This window comes from Chelonia mydas, chromosome 26 (assembly GCF_015237465.2).
Source record: "Chelonia mydas isolate rCheMyd1 chromosome 26, rCheMyd1.pri.v2, whole genome shotgun sequence".
Lineage (NCBI taxonomy): Eukaryota > Metazoa > Chordata > Testudines > Cheloniidae > Chelonia > Chelonia mydas.
The window spans coordinates 5,233,992-5,252,452 of record NC_057859.1 but is presented as its reverse complement, the minus strand read 5'-3'; the positions used below and the strand labels follow the sequence as shown (position 1 = coordinate 5,252,452).

Below are 18,461 nucleotides of genomic sequence, written 5' to 3'. Positions count from 1 at the left end.
CGCATTGTTACCAAAGCAGATGGGATCTCTCCATGGAAAACGAGAGAGATATACAGCCGCTCACTTAGCCAGCATCCCTGCACAGCCAGAGATGCCGTCCCAGTCTCACTGGGCTCGGAAAGAGCTGGCAGATGTTCATTCGCCCATGAAACTGCATTCCATGCTCCACAGAGAGCTGGGAGCCCCCCCCGCAAACCTCTGCTGCTGAGCTCTTTCCTTTTGCGGTGCTGTCCTCTACAGCACCAGAGCAGTACTACGCTGCGGGAGAGAGCGGCCTCTTGGGCTACTGGGCCTTCACTCCAGCAGAGCAGCCTTTTGCCACAGCTGATCAAGCTGCTTTGCAGGTCAGGACTCCAGCCCAGGAGGCTGGAAGCTATTTCTCATCCTGAAGAGGAAGGGTCTAGAAGATTTAGCTCGGGCTTTTGGAGCATGCAGCAGGAGAGCTGGCAATGGCTAATCGGCAGTTTCTACTGGGTGTTCAAGGTGTCTTACACTGACCTGCTGTTGTTCACGCAGGTCATGCCCCTCCACTTGATTTGAAGGGGGAAGTCTTAGGTATTCTCATCACGTGACCCAATACAAGCTGGGCAATTGTCCCGACAGCAGAACACCCACTGCTGTTGCTGGTTTGGTAGATGACCTGCAGCTGAAGCATTAAGGCCTCACCTTGCTGTCATTGTGTCTGAAAACCTCTTACCAACTATGCCTGCAAATCCCAGGCTATGGGGAGATAGTGGAACATGGACGGATCCAAGGTGTGCAGCCAAGACTAGACTATGGCTAGAATTTGAAGCTGCTGAAGGAGGAAAATCTGATGCTAGTTGTGGGGCCTGAGTCCATCCTGAAATTCTGGCTTTGGCTCCTTGGAGGCTCTTGCTGTGTCCAGAGGTGCCCCACCTTCTTCCAGGCTTAAGAAAGTGAAACCCAGGGTGCAAAATAAAAGGCCCTTTATTTTTTTTCTAACGACATTTACAGAAAACAGCACCAAAAAAATCTCTGGTCTCTTCCGTACTAGGCCCTAGAAGGCAAGGGGAAACAGAAGTCAGATCATAGCATGGTATGAGGGCAAAGTCCTGGAGCACTTCTGTGCCAGATGAGTTCTCTGGAGACAAGTCACTAGTTTGTGCCTCCCACAAAGTTACCTTGACCCACAGATCGATTCCAGTTGGTTCAGAGCCAGTGCACAGTAGGGACATTTGGGTAGCTTCAGAGCAGTGAACGACACAGTAAGTCAGAGCCTGGGAGTCCTACCTTTAAGCTCCATGCATAGGCTGCTAGACCATTTTGCTGGCAGCTAGATACTATGCCAGTAGCTTCCTGCCTGAAGGATTCTACCTTGTGTATTATCCTGTTGTGTTGTAATCCTTAGTCCTCTCCCTAAATACCCTTCCCCAATTAGGTGGCATTTGATTAGCCCTTTTCCCACACAGCACCACTAGCTGTAGCAGGGGCCTCCAGCATTTGCCCCAAGAGAGGACAATGGTGCATCCAGATGGTTATGGGTCCTCTAACCTCTGCATGCCTGGGGAACTTGGGACACGATATTGGTCTCTCCGTGGCAGTACAGCCATCAGCTCTCACCTCCGTAGCAAAGCCTCATCTTGGTGGCTTGCTCAACTCAGCCAGCCTGGGGTTTGCAGAACAGCCTTACCTCGTAGACGCCTCGCTGCAGATCAGTCTATTTCTTCACTGCCGGCTTTCTCCCTCTGCCAGCTCCTCTTCCCTGCAAAGGGAACGAAGCGAGGCTATGGCTTTAGAGTAGCACGGGCCAGTGGCTAGGCACCCCCCGATTCCATGGCACCTACTCACTAGGCCAAGGTGTTAATGCAGAACTACTCTGCATTGCTCCCACAACAGCACATGGCAAGTGATTAGACATTGGAACTGGACCGCAAGAGCTAATTCGCGAGCGTGCAGATCTAAGCCCAGGTTTAGTTATCCATATGCCTGTTAGTTATTTTTCCTGCCAGGGTCGTGTTTTATGTTTGACTGTCTGCCCTATTTCAGGGTTTGTCAGCTAATTAGAAGCAGATAGTGGCATGTGACAGGCACCCACCAGCTGCTAGAATATTTGGTACTCATTTTTTAAGCACGTGATTTAGATAGACTGAGTCATTTGCGGAGTGACTTTTTAACCTTTGACTAATACTAGTCAACCAGCAAAGCAGAGATAAAGCAGCCACAGATGAAATGGAAACACGAGCCCCATGCAGAGCAGAGGGACAGCTTTAAAAGCCACCTTTGCTTCAGAAGAGACTTCCACAGCGAAACATTTCTCAAGCCAGTATTAATGCTATTCATGTTTCTCCCTCCATTTGTCCCAAGGGGCACAGAGATCACTGCTTGGCTTCTTACCTTGCTGGGAAGGACATCATCATCAGAAGGAACACTGCTGTTCAGAAGAGAAGGGAAGAGAAGCGTTGAGATTAGATTCACTCCTGGAAACTCATGCCAGAAGTTCACAGATCTACCTACAGGTACTGAGCTTCTGCCTCTCCCTGGGACAATCCAGCTGTTAGTGTTTAGGTTTTAGCATGAAGCTACTTAACCCTAACAGATGGCTTTGGGCACGTGTGATGGGGATAAGGGCATGCCAGCATTCCTCTGGGATTTCCCATAGCAGTTCACAGGACAGTTATCCCTTTGCTATTTACCAGAGTTCGGTACCCGTGCAGCACTGTCGGGACTAGCCAAAAGGCTGTTATCTCCCATAGACCTGGAGGTTAGTCAATGTCACTGTTTCCTGGCCTATGGAATTCTAGTCCCCTCTTGCCACGAGATCCTTAGCTTCTACCTGTGCCAGAGATCGGTCAGGCGGTATCCCCACCATCTCATCTAGAGGGTGCTATCCAGAATCTGACTGTCTCCCGCACCATTGATTATACTCACTTCTCTTCCTCTTTCTCCATCTTCTTCTTCTGGGAAGAAGAAAGATTGAGTTAAATTTGACGAGGCTAGCACAAGGTCTAAATGACAGGTGGAGAGAGGATGTTCTTTTGAACTGCCCGAGCATAATTCTCTAGAGTAGGAAGAATTGTGTAACTTGTCCCTACAGCAGGAAAATGGGTTATTGCACAGGCATAGATTAGCTGTAGCAGCAAGAAAACTGTCCATCTATGTGGGACTTTCCCAGGTGAAGGGAGGGGTCCAAGCACCATATAATACATTCCAGAGATAGCAGGGACTTGGAAGCTATATGCCCACCACTGAAATGCAGCCACCTCTGGGCTACAGCAGAGCTATTAAACCCTCAGCAATACTATGCAACAGGTTAGGGCAGCAGCATTGAAGGATGGGGTGTTCATTTGACGGTGGGGGTGCGGGAAGGAGAGGTTAGGGAGCAGAACATTACATATAGTAGCTACACTAATACCCCCAGGACTCTTGGGGACAGGAATACAGTCTTCAGTGGCCACAAGCACTCAGGAGTCTCATGCTGGAGAGATCACCTCCAGCAGAACATCAGCCACTTCTCAGGGTTCACTGGGTGAGCCAGCAAGATTCCGCTAGGCCCAGGAGACGAGTTCACTCTACTCTCTCCCTGGTCACCTCCATACCCAGGGACAGATTCAGAACCAACAGGTTCACCAAGGAATTAGTGGTGCCACCAGGGAGGAATTGGGCTATGTGACCGACAGTGGTTGCTCCTAGCTTGACGGTTCCTGCAGTACCTTGGCAATGCTACCCTGCTTGTTGGAAGCTGGATGCTTGATGGCTTTGGGGGGAGAATCCTCCCGAGATTCTTCTTCCTCTGCCACTTCCTCCTCTTCCTCCTCCTCCTCATCCCAGGAGAGATCTGGTACCACTGCAAAGCAGAGCAGCCTTGGCTCAGAGCTGTTCACACACCCTTAGAGCAGCTATACACGCTGCTGCCCGTATTGGGGGACTCACACACTTGGTTTTATTTGGGGCCCTGTTAGAGCAAGCCCGAGAAGCCGCAGTCAGTTGTGGCAGAAGTGCTCCCCATTCCAAGGGGAGGGAGTCCTGACGCTAACTTGAGCCAATTTTGGCCCTGTTGCGAACTTAGGTTGCCGCACAACTCAAGTGACCTGGATGTGTCGCTGAGGGTTAGTGGCTTCTTGGTAGGAGTGGGAGTCTTTAGAAGTAGCCACTATCCCCAGAGCACACCTGCCAGCCATCCTGCCTAGAGGAAAGGGTAGGGCAGAGGGAAGAGAACCTGTGGTTAAGAGGCATGCAGTGCCCCTGCTCCGACAGTGGGATGTTGTGCCCTTCCCGTGTCTGGAGATGGTGGAAAGTCACTGAATTCCCAAGGGGGCCAAAATAGGCACTGGCCCTGGGGTAGACCTTGGACATCCTCTAGGGGGCAGAGTAGATCCCTCAAGTGCAGCTCCCATTGGAGCCAATGGGCATTGCATTACATTTACACCAGGCTCAGATCCCCTCTTCCCACCTTGCGCCGTTCGCTTACATGTAACATGTTGTCCGGTGATGTAGACTGGGCCAGAGCCAGCTCTCAGCCTGAAGGTGACAGGAGGAGTCAGCTCAACCCCCACCATGGTGGCCTGGAAGAGATTAAGGTCGCAGGTTATATGGGCCTTCAGCTTTCCCCCTCATCCTCCTGCACTGCCCACAGACACAAGTGCCCTAGCCTGCCGGTAGGTTCCCCTATGCTTTTCCCCTCCTAGGAGAGACTAGGGCTAGTTAATTTAGAGACAACACAGGACTTGGTTTATGCACGGCTGAGCATTATCAGTGCTGGATTTTCAGTGTCCTGGCCTGTTGGGAAAGCTACCATCTCCCCAGTGATGGTCTTTGTAAGCTCTTCAGGGCAAGGATTGAACTGCCTAGAAGGGCTGTTAGCTGGGAAAGTCATCATGTATTGCTGACTCACCGGCCAGCAGGGAAGCAGCAGTGTCTGGCTGATAACAGGTTATGCTGCAGACTCAATTAGAAGCTATACCTGGAAAGCAGGTGTGCTTTGAGGCCCGACAGGATCTGAGAGCAGGTCTTCAGGAGGAAGGGGACGTGAAGGCACGCTTATTTTGCCAGGGGCCAAAGGCTGAGAGGGTGCACTCAGCCTTCAGCTCATGCATTTTTCCCCTCTCGAAATGGCTGTTGCCACATCAAGCCTCCCTTTGCTATTTCAACCTGTCCACTGCCCAGGGCAACATCTGGGTTTGCTCCAAGTCCGGCCTTTTCTAGTGAGCTGAGCCAAGCTGCAGGGTTCTGTCCACAAGCCATTCAGATCTTGTGTTTTTGTTCAGGCCCATCTCTGGTTGGGCTTTATGCTTGATCAGAGCTAACCCCAGTTCAGTGTCGTCCCCCCACCAGAGTCCTTGAAGAGACTGATGAGTGGGCACTCACCATTGGCAGTACTGAAGGTTTCAGAGTTGCTAGGGGCACAGGCGTGGTGTCCTGGCTGTCCTCGGCGGGTACAATCTCCACAACATTGAACTCATCTTTAGCTTTTTCTCCTAGGCAGATCTTTGGGTGAAAGCATGAGTCATCAGCACCCCTTTAGTGGCAGAACTCCAGCAACATCCCTGAAGGCACCAACTCTAGACTTCTCCCCCCGCCAAACTCCAGACCTGGGAAGGAGGGTTGCAGACAAGCCTATAGGGCTCTAGCCTAGGGTTGGCCCCATGCAGGTTCTCAGGACCATCCCCCTGGGGTTGCTGTCCCAGGAAATCTGGGAGGGTGCTCCTTACACCCTGCCAGCTGTCCAGTTTTATGAGCGCAGGTGGTGTCTTGGTATTTTGGGTCTCAGAGGTGGCAACCTTACTAAAACCTATAAGCCAACAAGGAAGACGCTGCCACTGCTCATTAGAGCTCCAGCACACTTTCTGCCAGGCCCAAGGGCGAGTGGGCTTCCTCGACAGACTGATCAGGGCAGCCATTTACCCTGGCAGAGATCAGGAGTGGGAGAATTAAGGCCTATCTTCAACCCAGGGAGGAGTCACCCAGCACAGGCTGCTCTTCCACGGCAGCCCTTGTGGACATGAACACAGGAGCAGACAGTGGGACACAGAGCATAGATACGCCTCTGCAAACCATGCCCCTCCTTTCTATGGCTGGAGCAGGCCAGCCTTGTAGGAACTGGTTGCACTGAATGGACTTGGGCAGGCTGGCCTGGTGGCAGTGGCCTTTGAATTGCCAGGCAGAGACCCATGGTACAGGTGCTATCGGACTAGTAGCGTCCACAAGCATGAATGAGTGCACTGCCCCAGGCAAGGGAATAATGAGGCCGTTCTCTTCTGTCCCTGCAAGGTTTGCATGCCAGATGGTTCCAGGAGTGGGACTGGTCGTATCTGAACATCATGGTACCTAGATTAGGAGTCTTCTGTTCCGCTCCATGTCCTTATATTAGCTTCCAGCTTTTTGCTCTTGCTGAGCCTGTGCTCAGCTACCCACTTCAAACACCAGCATCCACACCCTGCCCGATAACCCTCTACGGGCAAGGGCAGGCCAGGTACTCACGGTCCGCAGGGCCAGCTGCTGCTCATACTTCCATTCGTCTGGGATCTTGAACGTATAGGTTTGCGTCTCATGGTTTAGTTCACATCCTGTGAAGGCAGAGGCCCCATCAGGTCCGCTCCGCCCACCACCCGCCCCATTCTCAGCGGAGATAGGGCTGAGTCACGTCTAGGCGGAAGTGTCGGAGACGGTGCTTCTATCACACCTCCTTTTTGGTAAGGGGTAGGAGAAGAGACAGGAGAGAAGCCGCTAATACATAAGTGCCCCAAACTAGAGGCAGGAGTTTGGCTCCCCAAAGCATCCCTCTGCTTCTTGCTCCTGTCAGGCAGGTTGATATTAGAGCCAGAACACTGTCCCATGGAGCGGCCACAGGTATTGACCAACTGGAGCCAAGAGATGCGTAAGACACAGGGGAAGAGTTCACTTCCTAAGAGATTATGGTGGGAGAAGGAGAATCGGATGGTCGTTTAAGGCGGTAAGAAGTAATTTGACTGCTCAACTCAGAGACTAAAGAGGAGACGGTACGGAGATGATTTTCAGGCAGATGGCTGTCCTGATGCTAAGCACAACAAGCTAAGCACATCCTCATCTCCAGAGGAGCACGCTCTCCAGATACCTACCACTGGAGCATGCCTCCAGAGGGGCAGGTTCTCAAGGATTCCAGTTACTTGGTTGGTCACCGAGAGGCAGAGACTCACCGCCCCTTGGAAGTGTGGTTTCATTTCAGCCGAGGGCTGTGGTTGTCAGGGGAGTCATGCAAGACACTCCCCGAAATAGCCCAAAGCCACCTAGTTATTACAGCTTATATTGCAGTAGCACAGAGGCCGTAGTCAGGCCCTGTTGTGCTAGGCACTGTACAGGAAGACATAGGGTCCTCCCTGCCCTTCTGCATTTGTAGTCTAGACCAGTGGTTCTCAACCTTTCCAGACTACTGTACCCTTTCAGGCCTTTGCTTTGTTTTGCCTACCCTAAGTTTCACCTCACTTAAAAACTACTTGCTTACAAAATCAAACGTAACAATACAAAAGTGTCCCAGCACACTAGTACTGAGAAATTGCTGACTTTCTCATTTTTACCATATAATTAAACATAAATTGATTGGAATTAAATATTGTACTTACATTGCAGTGTATAGTATATAGAACAGTATAAAGTCATTGTCTGTATATTTTAATTTGTATGGACTTTGCTAGTGCTTTCTACGAAGCCTGTTGTAAAACCAGCCAAATATCTAGATGAGTTGATGTACCACCTGGAAGACCTCCGCGTATACCCCTGGTTGAGAACCACTGGTCTAGGCAACAAGATGCAACAGGTGGACACACAAACAAGCAGATGGGAGGCAGGACAAGTCAATGGAAACGTATTTCAGCTGCATTCATGGCTCCTAGTCACAGTATACACAGCAATTATATCCTCAGAAACAGTCATGAGAGACAGGTTCTTACCCCAGATTAGAGACACTGGCTTCTCAGATTTACTGTTGCTGTTGGCACTACTGTTAAGAGCCATGGTTCCTAGGATTTGCTTTGATGGGAAGGAAGAAGACATTACTCAGAGTGTAGTCTTTACTAGGCTAGAAAACTTTGCAAGAGCCCCACTGATATAGGATTTAAGTTTTCCACAGAGTTTAGGCCAGAAAGAAACATTAGATCTTTTGGTCTGACCCCCTGTATCATACAGGCCATTCAGTTTTTACCCAGTTTCCCCAGTATTGAACTCAATAATTTGGGTTTCACTAAATTCTGTCTGGATCTGAAGAATATACCATTCCCATCACAGTTTTTCCCCAATGGTTAATACCCTCACTGTTCATTTGTGCCTTGTTTCCAACCGGAATTTTTCTGGCTTCAGCTTCCAGTCATTGGGTCTTGTTATGCCTTTCTCCACAGGATTATAGACTCTGAGGACCTCGTATTTTCTCCCCATGACATTACTTAAACACTAATCAAGTTACCGCTCAATCTTCATTTTGATAAACTAAAGAGATTGAGAGACTCAAAGAGCACAAGAGACATTTTCCAGCCCTCAAATCAGTATGGCTCTTTTCTGCACCATTTCTAGTTTTTCCAACAACCCCTCCCCCCATTTATTTTGGAAGTTTAAAAAAGTTTACAAATCCTTGCCAGGTAACTATCAGAAACAAAAACAATCATTGTAAAAGTGAACTTTTGTTTAGAGAGACATAATCCAACGATAGAATCACCAGATCTCTGTTTAACAGGGTGTTACCATATTACAGAGTGAGCATCATTACACCCATGTCGTTTCTAGTGATTTTATTAAATTGAGCAAAATCTCTGTATGCACCTTTTTAACACCAGAACTGGACACTTAAACACATTTGGCGTTTAGCCAGGGCACCAGCAATTCTTTGTGGCAGGATCACGACAAACTGTAGTAGCCATTGTTTATTAGCAGAGTAAAACAAGAGCAACAAAGGGTCCAATCCCAAACACGCAGGGTCCGATTGTAAGTGGTGCCAAGCAACTATAGAGCAGATGGCTTTCAAGCAGAGTTGAGGGTGCTCCTCAGCAGCCCGAGAAGTCAGATCCTTAACGTCAAGAGCATTGCTATTGACTTCAACAAGACTGCTCACCCTGGCCTGCATTTATCACAGCCACTGAGATATAGCAAGATACTCATCTCTTTCATTGCTTGCTAAGAGGGAGTTACTCTGCTGGTCCAATGAAATCAGAGCCCTGCTTTCCCCCAGCACTGGCAAGATACAGTTTCATAGCATCACTGTTGTGTCCCTGGTTATTGCTAGGGGATACCCTCTCCAAACATCACAGTGTTGTGAGCCTAATCCCTTTGAGTTCCTACAGCAATCCTACCACGACATCCTGAGCACTAGCCACACATAAGAGGACAGCAAATCTCTGCTTCCAGGAGACATTTAGGACACACAATACAGTACCCTCAGGTTACATCTCTCCCAAGGACATAGACCTTGCTAACTGCCAGAGGAAGCTTTACAGGAAAAATAAGTGTTTGCTAACATTTGTATTTGATAACTCACTTACCGAGCGCCACCTCACTCACACAACATAAAACAGTCTGCTAAAGGACTGGCACTAGCACCCCCTGCAAACAGAGACCTATCCCCTCAAGCTGCTTATAAAGTCAGATCAGGTGAGTGGGGTGAATACTTCACCCAATCAGCCTCAGTCTTGTTGCTAGAAGCTGAAATGTGGCCTTAAGGAGGAACAGCCCTTTCCCTCCAAAGAGAGAAAGTTCCACAAGCTCACCCTGGCCGAATGCAACCGTGGAAATCAAATCTTGGTCATTAGCATCTAGCACGTCCACAGCACTTTTCATGTTGCAAATGCGTCACAGATACTAATGAGCGAAAGAAACCCACTGATCAAAATCCCAGGTCTCCCACGAGAAGGGAATGTATAGAAATCAGTCAAGGCCTCAGTCCTGTCAGCTGATCTTCATGTGAGCGAGAGTCTGTTTGTGTGGAGAAGGTTGCAAGATCCAGGCCAGTAAGTCACTTCTTTCCTCATTTAGAAAATGAGCCCAGAATCAGCTATGCCGAAGTCGGAGGGACTCTAGGCTGTTTGCAGCGGTGTAACCTTTGTAGTCCACTAGTTATGATGTTGGACTAGAAGACTTGAGTTCTAATCCTGACTGTGGTGCTGTGTGAGTTTAGGTAAGTCACTTTTTGTCTCTCCTACCAGTTGTCTGTCGTGTTTATTTGGACTTTGAGCTCTTTGGGGCAGGAGCTGGTTCATACTTGTATGTATACAGCTGCAAGCATAATGGTCTGGGTTTGGAGCCCCTAAGCCCCCCTGTAAAACCACTAACAGGTGACAGGTTTCAGAGTAACAGCCGTGTTAGTCTGTATTCGCAAAAAGAAAAGGAGTACTTGTGGCACCTTAGAGACTAACCAATTTATTTGAGCTGTAGCTCACGAAAGCTTATGCTCAAATAAATTGGTTAGTCTCTAAGGTGCCACAAGTACTCCTTTTCTTTTAACAGGTGACAATAATACTGAGATTGTAAACTCACTGAGTCAGGGGCTGTTTTTATTTTTATTGAATGGCACCAAACAACACATAGTAATAATAATAATTGTGTCCAAGAGTTTGGTCAAAACAGCACCTTATGGGAGCTACACTGTTGAACTGAGCAAAGCCCTAGGAATAGGGTGACTATATTTCCCCAAGTGAAATGTGACTGGCTGGCCTGAGGGACTCCCCATCCCCTTCTCCCTCCACCCCCACACGGGGCTGGCCCCAGGGGACCCCACCATGGTGCCGCTCTCCCAAGACCCCCCTGAATGTTCTTCCACGCCCCCCTATGGGGGACGCCTAGAACAGGGCTTAAAAAGGGGACTGTCCCAGCCAAAACAGGACATATGGTCACCCTGCCTAGGAATAGGGCTTGGTATGGAAATTGCTTGTACAGAACCAGCATAGCTTTGTATAGTGTGGTTACAGAGATTGCATGGGAATTATGACATACTTGATTTTTGTAGGTCTCACAAAAACAATGGCTGTTGGGCAGTGCTTAATTTGTAATGAAAGAGATGCTGGAGTTTAAGCAATTTTTTTTTCTTTCATAACTGATGCGGCAAGCCGAGGTGCCGGGGCTACGAACTACCAAGGTTTAGAGGTGCCGGGGCTCAGCCTTGGCATGGACTGGCACAAATTAAGCCCTGCTGGGGGGATCCTTTGCTATGCTTCCTTTTGGTTAGTTCTCAGCAGCAGAGTGGGTGGGTTAGACATTTCAACCCAAGGGAATATTCTTCTCCCATAAAAATGGAGAAGACTGTGGAATTTGGGCCTGAATTTTGACAGCAAATGGCTCTGTACTTTGCAAAAGGCCCAGCCACATTAGGGAAGAAATACCGGCTTTGTAATTTACCGGTATGTGTGTCTGAGAGAACCCTGCTCGCGGATGCGTGATTGCCTTCTGCAAGTCAAAGGAAGCAACTGCAATTAATACAACTGCAGGTACTGAGAGTCAGGCGTAGCCCACCTGATACAGGCCAGTGTTTGGGGATCAGAAGTAAGGGGATAGAAAGCAAGGTAGGTTTGAAGAGGTGCTGTGGCTAGTGCACTGGCTTAGGATTTAAGAGAGACAAGTTCTAGACCAGCCTCTGCTGCTGGGTAACTTTGGGCCAGTCCATTTCTCAGCTCTTTGCCTCAGTTTCTCTATCTGTAAAATGGGGATAATGGGACCGCCCTCCTTTGTAAAGTGCTCTGAGCCTGACTGCTGGAAAATGCTCCCCACCAGCTGCATGCTATTATTCTTATTAAGGTGGGAGAGGGACCCTGGTGTCCTGGGGGGAGGTTCCTGGGATGTGGGCAGGACTGGGACCTTGGGGTCCTCGGGACAGGGCTGGGGGCCCCAGGCTGTGATGCGCCGGAGCTGCCGCCAGAGGGAGCCAGGGGGCGCCGCAATACCACGCAGGCATCTGCCCAGCAAGAAGCGCGTTAGGCACCACCCCCCCTGCGCATGCGCCCTTCCCCGCCACGCTTCCACGCCTCCGAGCGCGGCTGTGCGCATGCTCAGTGACCACCCTGGCCGGGCAGCTTCCGCTGGGGCGGAAGGGGGACGATGGAGGGTCAGAGGTCACAGGTCACAGGCAGCATGGCCGCTGCAGGGGCCCGCCTGGGAACCCGGGTGAGGAGAAGCGGGTCCGAGAGCGCCGGGGGGGGGAATCTAGCTCCGGGGGGGGAGGGTTTGCTGATGGGGGGGGGGGGAGTCGAGCTCCGGGAGGGGGAAGGTTTGCTGATGGGGGGGGGGGGGGGGTCGAGCTCCGGGGGGGGAGGGGGAAGGTTTGCTGATGGGGGGGGGGAGTCGAGCTCCGGGAGGGGGAGGGGGAAGGTTTGCTGATGGGGGGGGAGTTGAGCTCGGGGGGGGGGGAGGGGGAAGGTTTGCTGATGGCGGGGGGGGGTCGAGCTCCGGGGGGGGAGGGGGAAGGTTTGCTGATGGCGGGGGGGGGGAGTCGAGCTCCGGGGGGGGGGGGGGAAGGTTTGCTGATGGGGGGGGGGAGTCGAGCTCCGGGAGGGGGAGGGGGAAGGTTTGCTGATGGGGGGGGAGTTGAGCTCCGGGGGGGGGGGAGGGGGAAGGTTTGCTGATGGCGGGGGGGGGGGTCGAGCTCCGGGGGGGGAGGGGGAAGGTTTGCTGATGGCGGGGGGGGGGAGTCGAGCTCCGGGGGGGGGTAGGGGAAGGTTTGCTGATGGCGGGGGGGGGGGGGAGGGGGAAGGTTTGGTGATGGCGGGGGGGGGGGGGGTCGAGCTCCGGGGGGGGGGGGGGGGAAGGTTTGCTGATGGCGGGGGGGGGGAGTCGAGCTCCGGGGGGGGGTAGGGGGAAGGTTTGCTGATGGCGGGGGGGGGGGAGGGGGAAGGTTTGGTGATGGCGGGGGGGGGGGGAAGTCGAGCTCCGGGGGGGGGGTAGGGGGAAGGTTTGCTGATGGCGGGGGGGGGGAGGGGAAGGTTTGGTGATGGCGGGGGGGGGGGGAAGTCGAGCTCCGGGGGCGGGAGGGAGAAGGTTTGCTGATGGCGGGGGGGGGGGGAGTCGAGCCCCGGGGGGGGGAGGGGGAAGGTTTGCTGATGGCGGGGGGGGGGGGGGTCGAGCTCTGCGGGGGGGGGGGTTTGGTGATGGGGGGCAGGTTTGATGGGGGGGTCGAGCTCCGGGGGGGGGATCTGGTTCGATGATGTGGGGGGTCGAGCTCCGGGCGGGGTTGGGGGAAGTTTAAAGTGTGTGTGTGAGGAGGGGGCGGGTTGCAGATGCTAAGTGGGGGAGAAGCCCTGGGGATGGATTTAGAGTCCTGGTGATTATGAAGCCCTTGAAAGGAGGGGGACACAGTCCTGGTTGTAGGGGCGCATGGGGCTGCAGAGCCCTTGTAAGTAGGGTTCATGGTGAAACAAAGGCTTTATGGGGGGATAGAACCTTTGAAGGGCAGAACGGGGAGTTTGTTGCCTCACAGGAGCACCGAGGGGGGAGTTGTCTCTTCGGGCGCTATCCTTATGTCACATCCCTGTTTTTGCTCTGTAGATGAATTTTCATTGTGTCTAACTGGGCCGGAGCCCCACAGTGCCCTGTAACCCCTTAGGCACTAGAAGGGAGAGCATAATGTGTACCTCCATCTGCCCCCCCTCCCTCTGGACGTCATCCAGGCATAGACTAGCTTTGCACGTATGTGTGGGTCTCGGGGGACGGGGACTGCTCTTTGCAGTGAGGAGTAAAAGGAGTGCATGCCCTGTACAACTGCCGTTTGCTTTTATGTTAGGCCCTTTCCCCCTCCTTTGTGAATTATAAACTCTTCAGAGCAAGGATTCTGTACAGTCTTCTGCACCCTGATGATGCTTGTTTGACTCCTTCGGGATACAGATTCGCCATTTGGTTGTGCTTATTTGTTTCAATACAACTTAAACCCACCCCACGTTCTCTTTATTTCTTGGTGTGGTTCCAGTTGTGGCTGTAACAGCAGTCATCTCTCTTTGTTTCACGTGCAGGGAGCCGGTGAAGCTGTGGCAGCAGCCCATGCATTGTCCCCGCCAGCTGAAGCCTATGGCAATGATGTGAGTATCCCCAGAGAGGGCACTGGTGAGGGGCCAAGAGGGCCGTCTTTCTGCAGGGCCAAGAAAGGTGCTGAATAGGAGCAGCACTGAGTTCTACGTTCATTGATGTGTAGTTGTTACATCATGAAACTGAGACCTCAGGGGTATTTGACCTCCGAGTTGTTCCAAGCTGTTGCCTGAAAGCGTGTGCTCCAGGTTTTTTAAACTTCCCAGTCCTTGTGTTTGATGCTATCTCAGATGAATACAAAGAATCACTTGTGATTGCTAAAGATCCCATAGCTTGGCAGTGCATTTGGTGGGTAGACGGGGACACTTGCCCTGTCAGTGCCCGTTTGGATATGCACAGTATTTCAGTCTCCAAAGCTGTCAAATGGGCACTTCTCACCAGTGCTGTATTCACACCAGATCCCATCCCCCTGTGTTATTTGTCCCATCTAAACTCTAACATGAATAACTACAGTCTGCCTCCACTACAAATTTAATCATGTTGAAATATGGTTGTGAAACATGGAGATGGCTAAAACCTGGTATAAAGTAGCTTATTCTTGCCTGGGTGGACAAGAAAAAACTGCTACCCATGTTAGGGAAATATGTTCTAGCCTAGGTGTGTCTGCTTATAACATTGTTCTCTAACCCAGTTATAACGTCGTCCCTGTAGGCAAGGGGGGAAAAACATGTTCAGACATGATTTGCGCTGAAACGTGTAAACATTTGATTTTTGTCATGTAGATAGGGCTTAGGTATCCCCTACGGTTTCATTTGTCTGTGTTCTTTTCCACTTCCTGTCTGTTTGGCAATCCTGTACAACTACCGTACTTCCACGTTCCATGCAGGGTGACCAGATGTCCCGATTTTATAGGGACAATCCTGATTTTGGGGTCTTTTTCTTATATAGGCTCCTATTACCCCTCATTCCCTGTCCTGATTTTTAACATTTGCTCTCTGGTCACCCTAGTTCCATGGTTGCATTTCAGTGGTGAGAAAGTGTAATTGATGTGTAGTTTGAATTGCATCTTAAATTGATAAGGCACTTTAGCATAAAAGCAGCCCTCAAATTGTATCTCCTCAGACTGATGCTACTCTTGCAGCTTTCTTCATATGCTCAACAAGCCTTCCCCTGTTTGAGACAGGAAGTGGAAAAGAACATAGACAGGAAATCATAGGGGAAACCTAAGCCCTATCTGTGTTACAAAAACTGTCACAAATGCTTAGGTAAGGGAAGGTGCTGGACACAGAGCCAGGTCAGCATGTAAGGTGATGTCACAGCTTTTTCTCTCTTTCTCTGCAGCCCAACATAGAAATGATCTGGGCCATGAAAGCGTATCAGCACGCTGAAGTCTATTTTAATGTAAGTCCACGGGAAATTGCTGGCCTTCTAGCATAAATAGATATGACAGTGGGGCTGAGATGGGACTAGCATGCTTCTTGGGCTTTTTCTTTTAATAAAAATAACCCACGGATATTATCCTTGTAATAAGCCACTACCTGACTGGCGTATTTCACAGTCTCTCCAGAGAGAGGCCTCGGACTAAAATAGCAGAAGGGGGCTCAAGGTCAGGATTGAGGGGCTTTGGCACAGCTATGTGTGGGGAGCCCAGGGCTGGAATAGCAAGGAGTGCTGTAGACACCAGAAGCCACTTTGCTTCTAGCCAATGAGTTCTCTTTTCTGTGGGTACTGGAAATGAAGACTGAGGTGTGGTAATTTTGTGAATGTGACTATGTATTGGCTTGTAAGATTTTTCCCTTATGAATATATTGATCTAATAAGGAGGCTGTGAGGAAAGCAACCTAACAAATACTGGGTTGGGGAAATTACAGGACAGATTCCAAACCGAAGTTGGCTAGTGCTGAGCACTGCAGAGGGAAGGGTTAAAGTGATGGGTTCTTTAAAAAGGAGTGATCAAAGGACTGGGTAAGATCACAGTGCCAGTGCCTAAAGCAGGGGAAAGTGGTCAGTCAGCTCTAACATGGACAGGTCCAGGTCAGATGAAGCTTGCGCCTTCCCCAGCTCCGGGGGACGGTAAGTCTCAGCATCAGGCTGAACATAGACTGCTGATTGTTTTAAAGTCACTTGTACCATTTGCAGTGCTTCCCGCTTTAGCTCCCAGCAGTTTGCTCTGAAATGCTTCTGTGCTGAAGAAAGCTGCTTGGTTGCTGGACATCACTGTTACTGTTCCTGGAGGGAACAGAATTGCAGGGTCTGGCCCTAAGTCAGGCCTGCTGAGGTAATCAGGTGGGGGACTGCAGCCCAGGGCCCAGTCTGAGAAAGTGAACCACCGAGAGATGTGACTACCTGGGGCAGAGACCTGAGGGGTAGTCAGCTGTAAGTGATAGACACTCTGGGCCAGACTTTGGAAGAGCGCCCTGTACCGAGGCCAGATTGTCAGAGGAGCTCAGGTTGTTGAGTGAAGGGCTTTTGTTAAAATCTGGCTCTATAAGAGCAGGTAGCACCTGCTTTGAGATAGGGAGGGAGTGGTAACTGGGTTACCACTGTGTTTGAAAGCCCTATATATTTTTCCTCCCATTCAGCATAAATGCTCTAGTGACCCACCCCCCTGCTGCTTGTCTTGTCTCATTTAATCTGTTTCCCTTATAGCTTATTTCCTCTGTTGACCCCAAGTTCCTGAAACTTACAAAAGTTGATGACCAGATCTATGCTGGGTTTAGGAAAAGCTTTGGTGACCTCAAGATCGATGTGCTTGACCCAGAGGAGCTCAAATCGGAAGCAGCCAAAGCGGTCAGTGCTTTATATGTATGTGTAACGTCACCCTTTGGGACTCAAACTGTCCATGATGCTGGTGAGCTTCTGGCTCTGAGTGGTTGTGAGGGGGAAGTCCCTCTCTCTGGGGAGGAGAGCATTTGTCTAGCCAGAGGGGAACTGGATAGTGGTATTCAACTCAAGAGTAAAACAAAAGCTAAGGTGCTTTCCGGCTGCTGTGAAAGGGGAATGGAGATTAGAGGAAAAACTCTGGCTGCCATGTAGTGCAAGCAACATGCTTGCTATTCTCTTGCACAAGTGCTCCCTGCTACCCTGAGGCTCCTCTGTTAGTACCCTGTTGTGTACTAGATTTGTACCTACAGATCTCTCGCTCCAACCTGGGGTTGCTGGCATTGCACTGTTCAGAGAGACTTTCCCAAACTGAAGCCCCCCACAATCCAGCCCTAGCCAGTGCTATTCATTGTTTCATGTTCTCCTTTGTATATAAATCTCCCCACTGTATTTTCCACTGTATGCATCCGATGAAGTGAGCTGTAGCTCACGAAAGCTTATGCTCAAATAAATGTTAGTCTCTAAGGTGCCACAAGTCCTCCTTTTCTTATTGAGGAAGTGTGGAAGTTATTCCTGAGCACCAGCTCCTTGGAGAAACCTTGGGCAGGATGTCTAGGAAACCCTGCAGTGATTCTGGCCTCTGCTCACTCTAGCTGAATCCAGTGGTCTTGTCCCAACAGTGGAGCTCCCTAGGCCATTGTAGGGAGATGAGGACAGTTCTAGAAAGAAGGCTGAAAGTTATCTTTGCTCTCTCCAGAAATGGCGCCCCTTCTGTATGCAGTTTGATGGGGTAGTTGAAGACTTCAACTATGGCACCCTGCTCCGTCTGGACTGTACTAAGGACTACACGGAAGAGAACACAATATTTGGTAAGTAAGTACCTGTGTACACCCTCCTCCTCTTCTCAGACCTGGGCAGTGTAGACATTGAGGCTTGCTCTGTGCCAGGGAGCTTGCCAGCCCCCAGAGCATTTGGCTGGATCAGGATCTCTGGCTGCTTCCACAGTCCCTGCTGTAGAGCTGGGAAATCCTAGCTCACAGGGCTTCCAGACCCCTGGTGTCTCTTGCCCAGGGCAGCCTACATGGCAATGCTGTGCAGGGTGGTGTGAATAAAGCTTATGTTCGAGTAAGTCTCTGCTTTGTGGATGCTGGGGTCTGTTAGGTAAATAGGTCTTAACCTGCTGTAAACAGATTTTTTTTCTTTGTTTCAGTCACCAGGATCCAGTTCTTTGCTATTGAAACAGCTCGTAACAGAGAGGGCTATAACAATGTTGTTTACAGCCATGCCACAGAAATAAAGTCTGTTGCTGTAGAGAGAGGACTATCTGCATGAGGACAGGGATGGAAATACTTTACTAGCCACACATGGAGATGGATAGGAAAGGTGAGGAGGAAGATTCCCTGGTGCCAGGAGCAGTCATATAAAGTGGACTCTTACCCAGGGGAGGGAGAAAGAACAAACAAGACTTGGGCTTCAATGTGAGAATTTGTCTGCGGTGCTCTTATGGCAGCATTTCTGCTATGTTAACTACTAAGCACCCTGTAAATAAATGTTACTGTGCTGTAATGGCTTAATTCCTGCTACAGGAGGTGGTAGAAAGCTAGAGCTGTAATTGGTCTTAAATTTGACCTGAGTTCATGAAAGCAGTGTTGGAATCTAGCAGAGCAAATGATCCTGGACTCTCTCCCTCAGGGGAGAGACTATGTAAATGCAAA

At 50.4% G+C, this 18,461-nt stretch overlaps 2 protein-coding genes across 8 annotated transcripts; one reads left to right on the top strand and one right to left on the bottom strand.

Annotated features, from left to right (window-relative positions):
• Positions 1-930: 930 nt before the first annotated feature.
• NPM2 (nucleophosmin/nucleoplasmin 2) lies at positions 931-17,607 on the bottom strand. Of its 6 annotated transcripts, XM_043536559.1 has the most exons (12): positions 17,596-17,607; positions 9,773-9,777; positions 9,462-9,512; positions 7,884-7,962; positions 6,439-6,524; positions 5,326-5,445; positions 4,430-4,523; positions 3,672-3,805; positions 2,890-2,918; positions 2,356-2,392; positions 1,652-1,723; positions 931-1,018 (listed from the first exon to the last, which is right to left on the bottom strand). In XM_043536559.1, exons 4-11 carry the CDS (start codon positions 7,945-7,947, stop codon positions 1,679-1,681), a joined length of 609 nt encoding a protein of 202 aa, XP_043392494.1. In that variant the 5' UTR covers positions 7,948-7,962; positions 9,462-9,512; positions 9,773-9,777; positions 17,596-17,607; the 3' UTR covers positions 931-1,018; positions 1,652-1,678. The 6 variants fall into 6 exon arrangements, with proteins under 6 accessions (XP_043392494.1, XP_043392495.1, XP_043392496.1 ...); XM_043536560.1 differs by lacking the exon at positions 9,773-9,777 and having other exon boundaries at positions 9,462-9,522; XM_043536561.1 differs by lacking the exons at positions 9,773-9,777; positions 17,596-17,607 and having other exon boundaries at positions 7,884-7,967; positions 9,462-9,522.
• Positions 11,935-18,308, top strand: PBDC1 (polysaccharide biosynthesis domain containing 1). 2 transcript variants are annotated; one of them, XM_043536565.1, is made up of 7 exons: positions 11,935-12,072; positions 13,911-13,976; positions 15,265-15,324; positions 16,573-16,713; positions 17,504-17,615; positions 17,957-18,065; positions 18,100-18,308. In XM_043536565.1, exons 1-7 carry the CDS (start codon positions 12,007-12,009, stop codon positions 18,122-18,124), a joined length of 579 nt encoding a protein of 192 aa, XP_043392500.1. In that variant the 5' UTR covers positions 11,935-12,006; the 3' UTR covers positions 18,125-18,308. The 2 variants fall into 2 exon arrangements, with proteins under 2 accessions (XP_043392500.1, XP_007066369.3); XM_007066307.4 differs by having other exon boundaries at positions 11,937-12,072; positions 17,957-18,308.
• Positions 18,309-18,461: the final 153 nt, after the last annotated feature.

Bases quoted from the DNA above. Each gene is read 5' to 3' on its own strand.
- NPM2 (XM_043536559.1), bottom strand. From the start codon at position 7,947: ATGGCTCTTAACAGTAGTGCCAACAGCAACAGTAAATCTGAGAAGCCA. The intron at 3,806-4,429 runs GTAAGCGAACGG...TCTGCTTTGCAG, and splicing joins CACCGGACAACATGTTACAT to TGGTACCAGATCTCTCCTGG. The intron at 1,724-2,355 runs GTAAGAAGCCAA...TTCCCTTTGCAG, and splicing joins ATGATGTCCTTCCCAGCAAG to GGAAGAGGAGCTGGCAGAGG.
- PBDC1 (XM_043536565.1), top strand. From the start codon at position 12,007: ATGGAGGGTCAGAGGTCACAGGTCACAGGCAGCATGGCCGCTGCAGGG. The intron at 12,073-13,910 runs GTGAGGAGAAGC...TTTCACGTGCAG, and splicing joins GGGCCCGCCTGGGAACCCGG to GGAGCCGGTGAAGCTGTGGC. The intron at 16,714-17,503 runs GTCAGTGCTTTA...TGCTCTCTCCAG, and splicing joins AATCGGAAGCAGCCAAAGCG to AAATGGCGCCCCTTCTGTAT.